General features: G+C 37.9%; 1 protein-coding gene across 1 annotated transcript in view; it reads left to right on the top strand.

Moving 5' to 3' along the window:
• The window catches only part of sox13.S (SRY-box 13 S homeolog), a gene marked incomplete at its 5' end in the record, with an annotated part of 90,384 nt that extends 79,045 nt beyond the window's left edge, over nt 1-11,339 (top strand). Inside the window, 4 exon segments of the mRNA NM_001087769.1 lie at nt 2,647-2,743; nt 5,077-5,199; nt 9,489-9,687; nt 11,091-11,339. Coding sequence (NP_001081238.1) covers nt 2,647-2,743; nt 5,077-5,199; nt 9,489-9,687; nt 11,091-11,316 — 645 coding nt within the window. The 3' untranslated portion in view covers nt 11,317-11,339.
• Nucleotides 11,340-12,372: the final 1,033 nt, after the last annotated feature.

Below are 12,372 nucleotides of genomic sequence, written 5' to 3'. Positions count from 1 at the left end.
ACAAACAACACCACAGCATTTAAAAACGTAAATTTACCTTAAAAAGAACTCCTTCTACTTCCAAGATGCTACAAACTAAGACGCACAAAGCCCCTGCATCTCTGAGCAAGTTCAGGCCTTTAACTCTGATATTGAGTTCCCTTTTGACTACCTCCATAGTTATGTATTTATCTGGGTTGATAAAAGAGTCCATCAAGTTCAACTCTCCCACAAGCTCATTAGTGGTGTTCTATGCCCAGGATCTTGGTCTGGAAGAATAAAAGGACTTTCAGATCCTCCTATATACAACCTTTAAACCCCATGATCACAAGCAAATTTTCAAGATGGAATCTATCAGGTCATTGCTGCTATGGAGTATTTAGTACATCTGTTGAACTTCAGGATGCATACTTCCACAATCAAATCTTGTTAGAGACTTTAAAGATTTTATTCTGCAGCACACCCAGTGAAGTGGTGGCCACCCTGGCAGCATACCTCAGAACTTTGTGGATTTGTGCCATACCTTACCTTGGGCCAAAAGGTGCTGCTTGGAACTGTTTGATCTTTTTCAAGCCAATTCCTCAGATTCTAAGGCTGCTGAGGTTTCTGGGCTCTTCCCTAGAAGCCACGACCTTTGCCAGTTTCCATTTGAGCCCTCTTCCTGAGATTCTGCAGATTCCTGCAGAACAAGAACCTCAAGGCTCTATAGCTAATGATTACATTACAAATTATATTTCTCACTGTCCTTTAAACTTTTTATACTTTCTTCTTTCCTACTTGTCGTCTCTACCTGTTGGAGCTTGTTAGCTATCTGCGGAGCGGATGTGAAGCACTTAAAAGGGTAGTTCACCTTTAGTATGATGTACACAGTAATAGACAATTTGCACTTCCCTCCATATGTAATAAAAGGCACTAAATTTGCCCTGTGGCAGTAACCCATAGCAACCCCCTTAGTCTTTAGCCTCACTGAGCAATATATGTTTGACTGTCCGCGTCAGTAACCTCTGTTTACAAGGTAGAAAGTGGCAGAAGAAGACAGACTAGATTAATAGTTGCTAAGAATAGGCCATATAATAAACAAAAAGATAACCTAAAAAGGCGAACAACCCCTTTATGGAAGGAGGGATTAAGAGTCTTATTCTTATTTCCTGCTTCTAGAGGTTTGAAGACAAAAGCCCTAATCTGCAAGTAGGTGCATCAGACATGCATGCTTACCACAACAATTGCTTATCTACAGTTGCTTGGTGCTAAAATGGGAATATCATTACAGTAGAACACCCATTTTACATTTTTCAGGGGACCAGGAAAAATTATGTAAAATTTGGGAAATGTAAAATCAGATAAATGATCATCAGTTAAATGAACATCAATACTGAAAGGATATAAGCACAGGAGTCTGTTTAAATACAATATTTACTGCTTTAATAACAAGGGTTAAGCATTGCAGCATTCATTTTACATTATGGGGGGGGGGCATGCGCAAGGACTCTCTGTCAGTCATATGCACAACCTAAACCAATGAGTGATTGGTGCAAGACTAATTGGAATTGACTATTTATAGGCAGAACCATTGCACAATATACATCTGGTTAGTATGTTAAACCTCCTTATTTCACTAACGGTAACATTCACAAAGTACAAAGAGCAATTTTTGAGAACATCAGGACAAACTTTTTATGTAAAATCCAGGAAAACATTACATGAAATCAGGGAAATGCACCCATTGAAATGCATTATAAATTGGTAGTACTTAAAAATGAGGTTTCACTGTACACCAAATAAAACTGCTTGTGCTTATTATATATGCACTCTTCTATACTTCCACTGTATTTGTCTGCTTAGATACAGTATATAAGGGACAGTGCCAAGTAGTTGTGGGTTCTAATTTTGTGGTGGCTGTACTTATGCTGGAATGCTGAGTAAAAAAAAAACAACTTATTTTGGGAAAAAGAAAAGCTAAGCTTTTTTTGTGCACGTTACACAAGGTTAGTAAATTAGCCTTCTTATGGTAAGATAGACAAAGCCATTCTTTTACAGATTTTTCAAATTCTTTAAGTTATACCTCCCACTTTTTCTTAGAAAATAGGGAAATCATGAGAAAATGCCACAAACAGACACAGCAGATCCACTTCTTTGTATACCTCCACCATGGTATAGGCTTGTATGCAGTTGTTCTGAGCGGATCCATTGCAAAAATGCGCATTTATGCATGAAGTAGCAGATGGAAAGCCAGGGGTGTAACTAGGCACCGCCCCCCTCCCCACCAGTATGCACACCCCACTGAAACACTTGCCAGGAGCCTTCCTTCGAGCTTCCCCGCGGTAGTTCCATTCGCGCTACGGTGACTCTGGCCACTACTCTCCTGATGCCTCTGGGAGTGGAGCATTATATGCGGTTCAGGAGGGGGCACTTTCAGAGGCAGCACTTTTAAAAAAGGCTTAGTCCAAACTGATATTCAAAATAGACCCTGGCACAGAGGGAGCTAAACAGCAGCCCACTAAATAGTGACTTTCTGTGGCATCTTACAGCAGTTCCTCTGGCATTTGTCAGAATCCTCAGATTACCAGTCCAGGTCTGAACAGGGGTTTCCCCTTTAAGCATGTCTATACAAGTTTCGTTTCTGGTGTCATAATTTTTTTAAAAATAATAACATTTAATTGATTGCAGGAGCTTTTGGATACCCTGCCAGAGAAGAATATCCAGGATGTGACTTCTCTACATCACACAGAAGCATCTCTTTTAAGATGCAGCATGGATATAGATGGTAAGGTTTGCCGTTCTGGTCAGTTAATGTTTTACCTTTCTGTTAAACAGAAGATTTTTTTATGATGAAGCCATTTCCTAATTTTTTCAACCTGCCCTTTTCTCTGCACCAGTTTACAGTAATATTGGCCAGAGGGTGATTGATAAATTCATGTAATTTGGCAGCACGCTACATGTATAATTATTTGGGTCCCCAAAAAAGTCATTTTATAAGGGTCCTGTAACCCTAAGAAATAATTCCATAATTTTTCTCTTGTGCTTGTCATGCAAAATAAACTTTACTTGTTTTCTTCAATCTTGGAATCACAGTAAGCAGGTAGGCACCATTTTGTAAACACTGTTGTTAAAGGTTTTTTCACCTTCTTCACTGCTACCCAAAAAACAAAAGATTGTGGTCCCCAAGAATGTATTTTTCAAAACGATTATGTATTTATTTAGTCAGATGCCCTGTTTAAAGCTCACCTTAAAAGCTGCTGTTTTAAGGGGGCAGAGAGTAACTTGTCTGCAGTGCTGGTCATGTGTGAAGCTTTTTCCTTACTATTCACTAAATGGCTAGCAGAAGAAATTTTGGCTGTACACCTCTAGCTTCTGATTGAGTATAACCAAAACTTTACCCTGTTTAGTGCAAAGATGGTTATATGAGTTAATTTGTCCTGCTTGTCTAAGAAGCAAATTTAAGCAGCACATCCCTTCATCAAGTATTACAGAAGAAATAACTAGTGCAGGAAAGCAGATGTATCAAATAAGTCGTATAAACATATTTTTATACACCCAGTATTGTGGCAGAAGACAGCACTGTGACATTTATTTAACAAACACTGGAGACAATTATTTGAGATCCCAGGATCCAATATGTCTCCACTCTCCTGCATGAAAACAATAGGGACTTGTTGAGAGACTGGGTCATTAGGGGCATAAAAAGAGCCACTGGAGAGACAGAGAGGCACATTTATCAAGGGTCGAAGTTCAAATTCATGTGAGTTTTTTTTTTTTTTTTTTAACTCCCTAAAGTTCGAATTAATTTGAAATTCGACTTGGGGAAATCTATTAATAAAACCAAATTTTCCAAATTCAGACATTTTAAACAACCCAAAAACTCGTATTGAATTAGATTCGAATTAGATCAAACTCGTTTAGATTTTTTTCTCTGAAAACAACTTGAATGCCAGGAAGGCTGCAAACATCTAACAAACTAATCCCTGGACCTCTCCCACTGACTTAAACGGTAATTCGGCAGGTTTTAGGTGGCGAATAGTAAGATTCAATTCTTGGATTCTAGGGCCAGAGTATGATAAATCTCGAAGTTGAGTTTGTTTAATTCCCAAGTCGCATTTCGCGTTTTGACCATAAAAAAAAATTAGAAAGTATAATTTCACCTCCTGTTTGTAGATAGGAAAGATCCTGAAGAATCCAATGCAGAAAATTGGGGGTACTGCTTTGTACCAAGAACCCCCCCCACATTTGAGGACAGACAGAATGCTACCTTCCCCACATTTGATGACAGACAGGAGGACATTTATTCCTACCTGAAATCTTCTAAGCCATCTGTGAGGATTACATTGTGGCCAAAAATCCTGGCAGGCAAGTTAAATGGCAGGACCAGTGAGATCTATAGGGAATTGCCTTACCTTTAGCGGACAGACTATGAGGAAGCTAAGAGTTCTTCCTGAGAATAATGCCATTCCACCAGTCATACCACAAGGCTATTCAAACCTGGTGGTACCACTGGTGGCAAGCATCCTATCTAGAGCGTTCCTTCTTAGATCATTTCCATGCAGCTCACTCTTAAAAATGTCTTGACTTGCTTGGGACTGGTAATACTGTAAAATGTAGCTTATGAATAACTGGGAATCTTGCATCTGCTTGCATGAGACAGACTTATGACATATATAGTTTTATTATTTAACAGAGTAAACATTTTGGAAAATTTTATGTAAGCCCTATTTCACCCTCAAACAAGCTTCTATTGTGTTACAATTACAACACATTACATTACAAGAAGCCAGAAGAGGCATCGCTTTGCAGTCAGTGTGGTTGGTATGACATTATTGAGAGCAGTATAGGGAATTATGCCACATTTTCCCTGTGGCCCAAAGGAAAAACCTTCTCATCCACCATCTGCTCAACCCCTATTCCCTCTCATCAGATACACATGGGTAGTTTGCGCTTTAAAAAAGAAAAAAGTTTATTTTCTTGCCATATGGTTTTTCATGGCAACTACATTTCATATTCTTAACCATGTCTCTCTTTTGAAAGTGAAAGATTGTGATTGTTTATGTTCAGTGGTATATCGAATCTCTACAATCTCTCAGCTATATATTCTTTCCTCTCCAGGATCCCGTGGTAATCACATTAAACGTCCAATGAATGCGTTTATGGTGTGGGCAAAAGATGAGAGGAGGAAGATCTTGCAAGCATTTCCTGACATGCATAATTCTAGCATCAGTAAGATTCTAGGTGAGACTGGCAGGAGTTAGCACAAAAATATAGGTGCAGAACTCCATGTTGTTTTTTTTACTTACATTGATTCTTGCTCCCACTACTAGATTTGCACCTGACTGTGAATGTTATACTTAAGCAAAACATAAAGTAAAGGGGAAAGTGTGGGGAGAATTGTCTTTTGAAACACCTGTAAATACAGGGAGTATCCAGACCTTTGTACTTAATGCATACAAATTCCAGGGTCGAGGTGTGGTACTGGTAAATCTTACATTCAAATTTGAGTTGGTGGTTTGAAATTCGAATTTGTGAGTTTTGGCCAAAAATTTTTTTTTCAATTTACCATTCGAACCTTAGCAAATCTCAGAAAGTGATTTTTTTACACTTCCAGTCATATGAAAAAGTATGGGAACCCCTCTCAGCCTGCATAATAATTTACTCCACTTTCAACAAAAAAGATAGTATTGGTATGTCTTTCATTTTCTAGGAACATCTGAGTACTGGGGTGTTTTCTGAACAAAGATTTTTAGTTAAGCAGTATTCAGTTGTATGAAATTAAATCAAATGTGAAAAACTGGCTGTGCAAAAATTTGGGTACCCTTGTAATTTTGCTAATTTGAATGCATGTAACTGCTCAATACTGATTACTGGCAGTTGTGTCCTGGGGATCATTAGTTGAAGTGGGTCTAACTGGAAGTTTACCGAATTCAGAGACAGTGAAGCGGCAAAGGAAAGGGGACAGAGGCAGAGGACCTCAGGAGCAAGAGATTTGTCAGCCAGAGTAGATGCAGTGCGGGCAGTGAGTGTAGGGAACATCCAGGCAATCTATACAACGGAGAGAGTTTGGCAGACAGATCTTACGAAGGAATATGCCGCACAGTACTTGCGGCACGCTCTGACATAGGAACTCTCTGTTTATAAGGATGTCATTTACAGTTTGGTCCCATAGGGTAATGACTAAACTGTAAATTATATGTGTGTGTATGTACAACTCTATTTGTAAAGCACTATTAAGGAGCTGAAGCACCGTAGAATGCATAAAAGTACAATATAAATAAAAGTACAATATATAAAAGTATACACAGGGAGGACAAGTTACATAAGGACACAGAGCTTAATTGCTATGTGGTAAGAGACACAGTAGGAAGGAGATCCCTGCCCAGTAAAGCTTACAATATATATAAAGTTTTGTTCAGAATAACAGCAGTCTGATATCACAAAGCTGATCAATCACTGTTTTTGGTTGAAATTATATTTCTACATGGCAAGTAATTTACTAGTAGGTGTAATAGAGTAATTGAAAACCAACAGACCCACTAGTCATGACATGCATGCTGCTGATTCTGTGTAATTGGATCATTAATTGCGGTTTGCTTGAAGTAATAGCAGCGTGTAGTTCAATTAGTGAGGTCATTCATTCTGTGAAAAAAACAGGTGTCCTTATTTAAGGAAGGAAGGCAGCAAATGTTGCGCATGCTTGTTATAGTGCATTTCACTCTGAAAATCGGAGAAAATGAGTAGATCGAGACATTGTTCAGAAGAACTGCGTACTTTGATTAAAAAGTTGATTGAAGAGCAGAAAACATATACAGAAGTGCAGAAAAGTATAGCTTGCTCAGCTAAAATTATTTCAATGCTTTAAAATGTCAACCAAAACCTGAAAAAAGTGGAAGAAAATGGAAAACTACTATTCGAATAGATAGAAGAATAGCCTAAATGTCAAAGACTCTGCCAATGATCAGCTCCAGGAAGATCAAAAGGTCTAAAGTTAACTGTGGGTACTGTTAGAGTACAATTAGAAGATGCCAATATGAAGCCAAGCTATCGGCAAGAAGCGCCCCAAAGTACCATTGTTGAAAAATAGATATGCTAAATAGGTTACAATTTGCCAAAGAACACATTGACTGGCCTAAAGAGAAATGGTGGGAGCAACATTTCGTGGACTGTTGAAAGCAAGATTCTTCTTTTTGGGTCTAGGGGCCGCAGACAGTTTGTCAGACGACCCCAGACACTGACTTTAAGCCATAGTACACTGTGAAGACAATGAAGCATGGTGGCGCAAGCATCATGATATGGGGATGTTTCTTATACTATGGTGTTGGGCCTATTTATCGCATACCAGGTGTCATGGAACACATTGGGGCAGATGTACTAAACGGCGAAGAAATTTGCTAGCGAAAGAGACCTTCGCTAGGGTAGTTTCACGCCCTATCACCAGGTGAATTTTTGCTCAGGTGAACGATTGTTACTCCGCTAATTCACTAAAGTGCCAATTTTACTGAACATTGCTTTATCTATCTAGAGTTTCCGTCACCACCTTAGACCGGCGAAGCTACATCCTCTTCAATCTTATGTCAGTGACAACATATTCTGTATGCCGAAAAGTCATAAAAGTTCTAAAAAAAAAACAAACCAAAAAACAGCCATTTTTTCATATTTTAAAGCATGATTGCCTTCAAAGTTTTCAACCATTTGATGGGCTTACCACATTTGTTTTAGGGTGGGCTCATGTCCAGTGCATTAGAGGATCTCTTTTGTCTTTGATTTGCTTCCTTGGACATTTGTAATAATAAGTGGCCACTTCAAGCATTTGCACCAACATCTCTTATAAAGATGTCTATACGACATATATGTACCCACCCTATTCAAATTGACCTAAGCGTAAGTGTACTTGTTTTGTTAGGCAGAAACTAACTTTGCCAGCATTCGGCTGCAGAGACTCAACTCTGCATTTTAGTGAATTAGCGAAGTGGCAGCAAATTTACGCCTGGCAAGTGGAGCGAAGTGTGGCAAAGGCTTAGCTGGCGAAAATTCACCCTTTAGTGAATTTGCCCCATTGACTAGCCTAAAGAGAAATGGTGCAACATTTTGTGAACTGATGATAGCAAGATTGTTCTTTTTGGGTCTAGGGGCCTCAAACGACCCCCAAACATTGAATCCAAGCCATGGTACACTGTAAAGACAGTAAAGCATGTTGACACTAGAAGCATGATATAGGGATTTTTCTCATACTATGGAGTTGGGCCTATTTATTGCATACCAGGGATCATGGATCAGTTTCAATACATCAAAATAGTTTAGAGGTCATGTTGCCTTATGCCGAAGAAGAAATGCCCTTGAAATGACAACAACCCCAAATACACCAGTAAATGAGCCAACAAGATTGATGTTATGGAGTGGCCAGCCCAATCATCGGACCTTAATCCAATAAAAAAAAACTCGTGGAGTGACATCAAAAATGCTGTTTCTGAGGCAAAACCAAGAAATGCAGAAGAATTGTGGAATGTAACAGGTGCCAGAAGTTGGTCGAACTGATGCGACACAGATGTAGAGCAGTTATCAGAAACTGGTTATACAACTAAATATCAGTTCAGTGATTCAAATGAAAGCAAAATCTTGAAACGTTTCATTTTATACAGTGAATATTTCAGTTTTTAAAGAGGAATGCAGATTTTGCTATTTTTTAACAGCCTTTTCTTCACTTTTTGTAATGGAATAACTTAAAGTTTTGATTTGGAATATAATGTGCAGTGTTCCCAATGCATTTGCATGTATAGAAATAAAAGCTTTAAATGGATTTTGAGCTTTATTCATTTTTTAAAATGTTATTCTGAAGTGTGTGTGCATACGCATGTGTGTCCCCCCCACACTCAAACAAAAAGCTATGATGGCTGCTAAAGTTTATTGGTAATATATGCGACAAGGGACCAGCAATACTTAGTAAGTAAGTGTAAATCTGTTTTATTTCGTACCACATCACTGTGAATCCAATACTTCAGTACCTCTCTGGGTCTTTTCCAAGGATAGTATATTAGTAGTAAATTGAATGCTTAAAGGGATCCTTTCATATGAAAACATGTTTTCTACAAAATGCATCAGTTAATAGCACACTTTAGTTTTTTTGTGTTACTAGTTTGCTAAAAGATCTTTGTAATATATTTATGTCAGATAAACCTTCAACGTTAATTTAATCTTTTCAGGGATACATTTCAGTACATCCATAAACACATGAATATTACTTGGTCTATTTATTGGTCTGCTGGACAGCTGTCCCCTCACTGACAAGGGAGCGAGGTGGGTCGGAACCAGCCCTTCTCAACCTCAGCCCAGGATGGCGGGATGGGTAGGCAGTGAATGTATATGTTACAAAGACAAAAGGTGAAATAATAGTTTAGGGTCTTGGAGCTATATATTTACTGGTAGTTGGTTACATAAAATAAATATACATATATATGTGTGTGCGTACTGGAACTTTATTGGTTATATAAATTTATAAGAGCCTTGCATTTTACTATTGTTTTGCTTAGGGTCTCGTTGGAAATCTATGAGTAACGGCGAGAAGCAGCCCTATTATGAGGAGCAAGCAAGGCTTAGTCGCCAACACTTGGAGAGATATCCAGACTATAAGTACAAGCCGCGCCCCAAGCGCACATGCATTGTTGAGGGAAAGAGACTACGTGTTGGAGAGTACAAAGTTCTCATGAAGAACCGCAGGCAAGATACAAGGCATGGATATTTGATTACATTTAAAGTGCTATTAGTGTTTAAAGTCAAGATAAAGCAAACTTTTTAAAAAGATATGGCATTGTACTAATTTCACTAAGTGCCAGCAAAATTTTCCACTTTATTTGCACACAGTGCCAGAGCGCTCCTGCCATAAGTCAGACGGCAGCGTCTGAAAGTTACCAGGGGTGGCAAAAATATGATAACTTTAATAGTGAAGTTTCTGGTTATTAAACTAAAAATTAGGCTCTTGTAGTGCAGAGAGCACAATGGCGCTCTCTGCACCAGTGATGAGGCCCCTCCTGGACCCCACTGTCGCAGGAAAGGTAAGCGTTGAGTGTTAGGGATCTCTTAGGAACACATGAAAATGTATTTATTTTCCAAATTCTCTAGATGGGCCAATAACAGATATGTATACTTTGATTTTTTTTTTTTCAAAGCATCACTCCAGAAATGATAAATAAAATGTAATCAATAAAATAAAAGGCAAAATTAACATTTACTACATTATATATGTGGACTAAAGCCACCTCAGGAAACCATGCATAGAAAACTTACTAGTGCTTGTGGCCTTGGTGCAGTTGGTGCAGAAACACAGGCTTAGTATATGTATGTAGATGCTCATTTGCCTCAATCTTCTTTCTCTTCTGTCTTCTTTTCTATGGGCCTGGGCAGGTGCATGCACAGTAGAGTAAAAAAGCTGGCTTCATGTATCGAAGTTAGGCTTCCATTCAGTTGTGCATGTGCCCGACCGTAAGAAGATGGCGACAAGAAGCTTCTACAGAAATACCCTGGGCTAGTGCAGTTTTTTTTGTTAAAAGTAGCACTTGCCTGAGGTATCATGTAAGCAATTATAATTATTGGGGGATGCCTAATATTTTATTACCTCCCAGTGGTTATACCTTTAGTTCTCCTTTAAAAGTTGCTACAATGCCCACAAGTACAGAATCAATAGACTTTTCCAAAGTAGATTCTACTAAATAAAATAAATATTCTAAATAAAATAGGATATGCTTTAATGTACTGTATGTTTTATTTATGATTTATGTTAGTCAAACTGAAAGTGTTTGAAGTGATTAAAATATTTACTGTTGCCCTGCACAGGTAAATCTTCAGAAACACTACTATTATATAATACTATATAAATAAACTTTTTAGCCATAAAGGCAGCCATTGAAAGGAGAAAACAGATTATGTAGAGGAATATAATGGCATTTTACAGAGCTTATCTGTTATCTGCTATTTCACCTGTGTCACTTAGCCCTATTTAGTTGCCTCCGTTGCTACACAACAGCTTGTTTATATAAATGATACTAGTGTTTTGAAGTAAACAGATCCATTTCACCAGTTGGTATGTGTATATGTATGTGTATAGATGTATGTACATTTACAGTTGTCTCTTTTAGGTCTCTAGGATCTCTACAATGTCCCCCTTCACCATCTGGATTCTCTTCACAGTCTTTGCTGGGCAATCTGTCACAGTCTCCACAGGAATGTAATATTCAAGTGGTTACCAGTCAGTGTCTGATGTCACATGAACTCCATGGGGCTATCCATATGGCCAAAGATATCTGTAGCGACTCTGAAGATTCTGTAAAGAGTGATGGGGAACTGGTGGTGATAACAGACTGATGAAAAGTAAAAAAAAAAAAAAAGCAGCATCTATCCTGTCACAATCTATATTGTAAATATTATCAAAAATATGACACGACTCCTATAGTAAAATCCTGTTTGATATTTCACTCATTGAAAAGTTTCACATCATCTTTGAATGGATTCCTTGTAACTTGAAGATAAAACTTGAAATGAGTAACAGCACATCATTATGGGAGATGTAAATGGAAGCTATTAGAGGCTATCATTTTTAAACAGTAACCAAAAAATACACTTTACTGCAAAATTGTTGCTTTTTATGCCCTTTATGTTAAGAAGTAGCTGGGGTCTAGGTCATATATGCTATAGAGCCTATACTTTAACATCTATAGTCCAGCAATACAGCAAGGTTTGGTTGGATGACTTCTTTTAAGGACAGCTAAAGTCACACCATAAGGAACATAGTTAGAAATGTGTGTAAAAAAAAAAGTGTTGTTACATTACCACCCAGTACCATCTTAACTCCAAGCTACTGGCACAAATTTTGCTTTGAGTAGGAGGTAAGGGTAAACAGGTAAGACCTGTGCACATGGACGCAACAGTGCTGGTCAAAATGCTAATGCAACTTAAACAGTGAGCCCTTATCTTTAGATGTTAAAAAAAAAATATAGCCTACAGAAAATGATACTTAATACTTAGACCATATACAAACAGTGGACATTTGTAATTCTGCAAATTCGAGGTTCAATTTTTGTAAAAATGATTGTCATACCTTGTGGAGGATGGTGGCAATAAAAGTCAGAGTATTGCTTTAGATCACCTAAAGATTGGGGTTTTTTGGCATAAGAGAAACCATGTTTGTCTTCTAACAAAGCAAGACTATTTTAGTGAATGTCAAAGTTCAGATGAAGTCATCTTTTTATACCCAAAGTGCCTTATTGTATAGAAGATAGGGAGAAGGCTGCCACTCCACCTGCATACCTCATGGGAAAAAGAGACATTTTCACTTGGAAGTATAATTGTTTTATACTTTTGTAAATATAGGTTATAGAAAAGTCTTTTTTTTTTTTTTAATTATTTTGTTAATCAGAAAGT

This window comes from Xenopus laevis, chromosome 2S, assembly GCF_017654675.1.
Source record: "Xenopus laevis strain J_2021 chromosome 2S, Xenopus_laevis_v10.1, whole genome shotgun sequence".
NCBI classification, from domain to species: Eukaryota; Metazoa; Chordata; class Amphibia; order Anura; family Pipidae; genus Xenopus; species Xenopus laevis.
The sequence above is the reverse complement of the archived record's forward strand: the minus strand, read 5'-3'. Positions and strand labels throughout refer to the sequence as shown.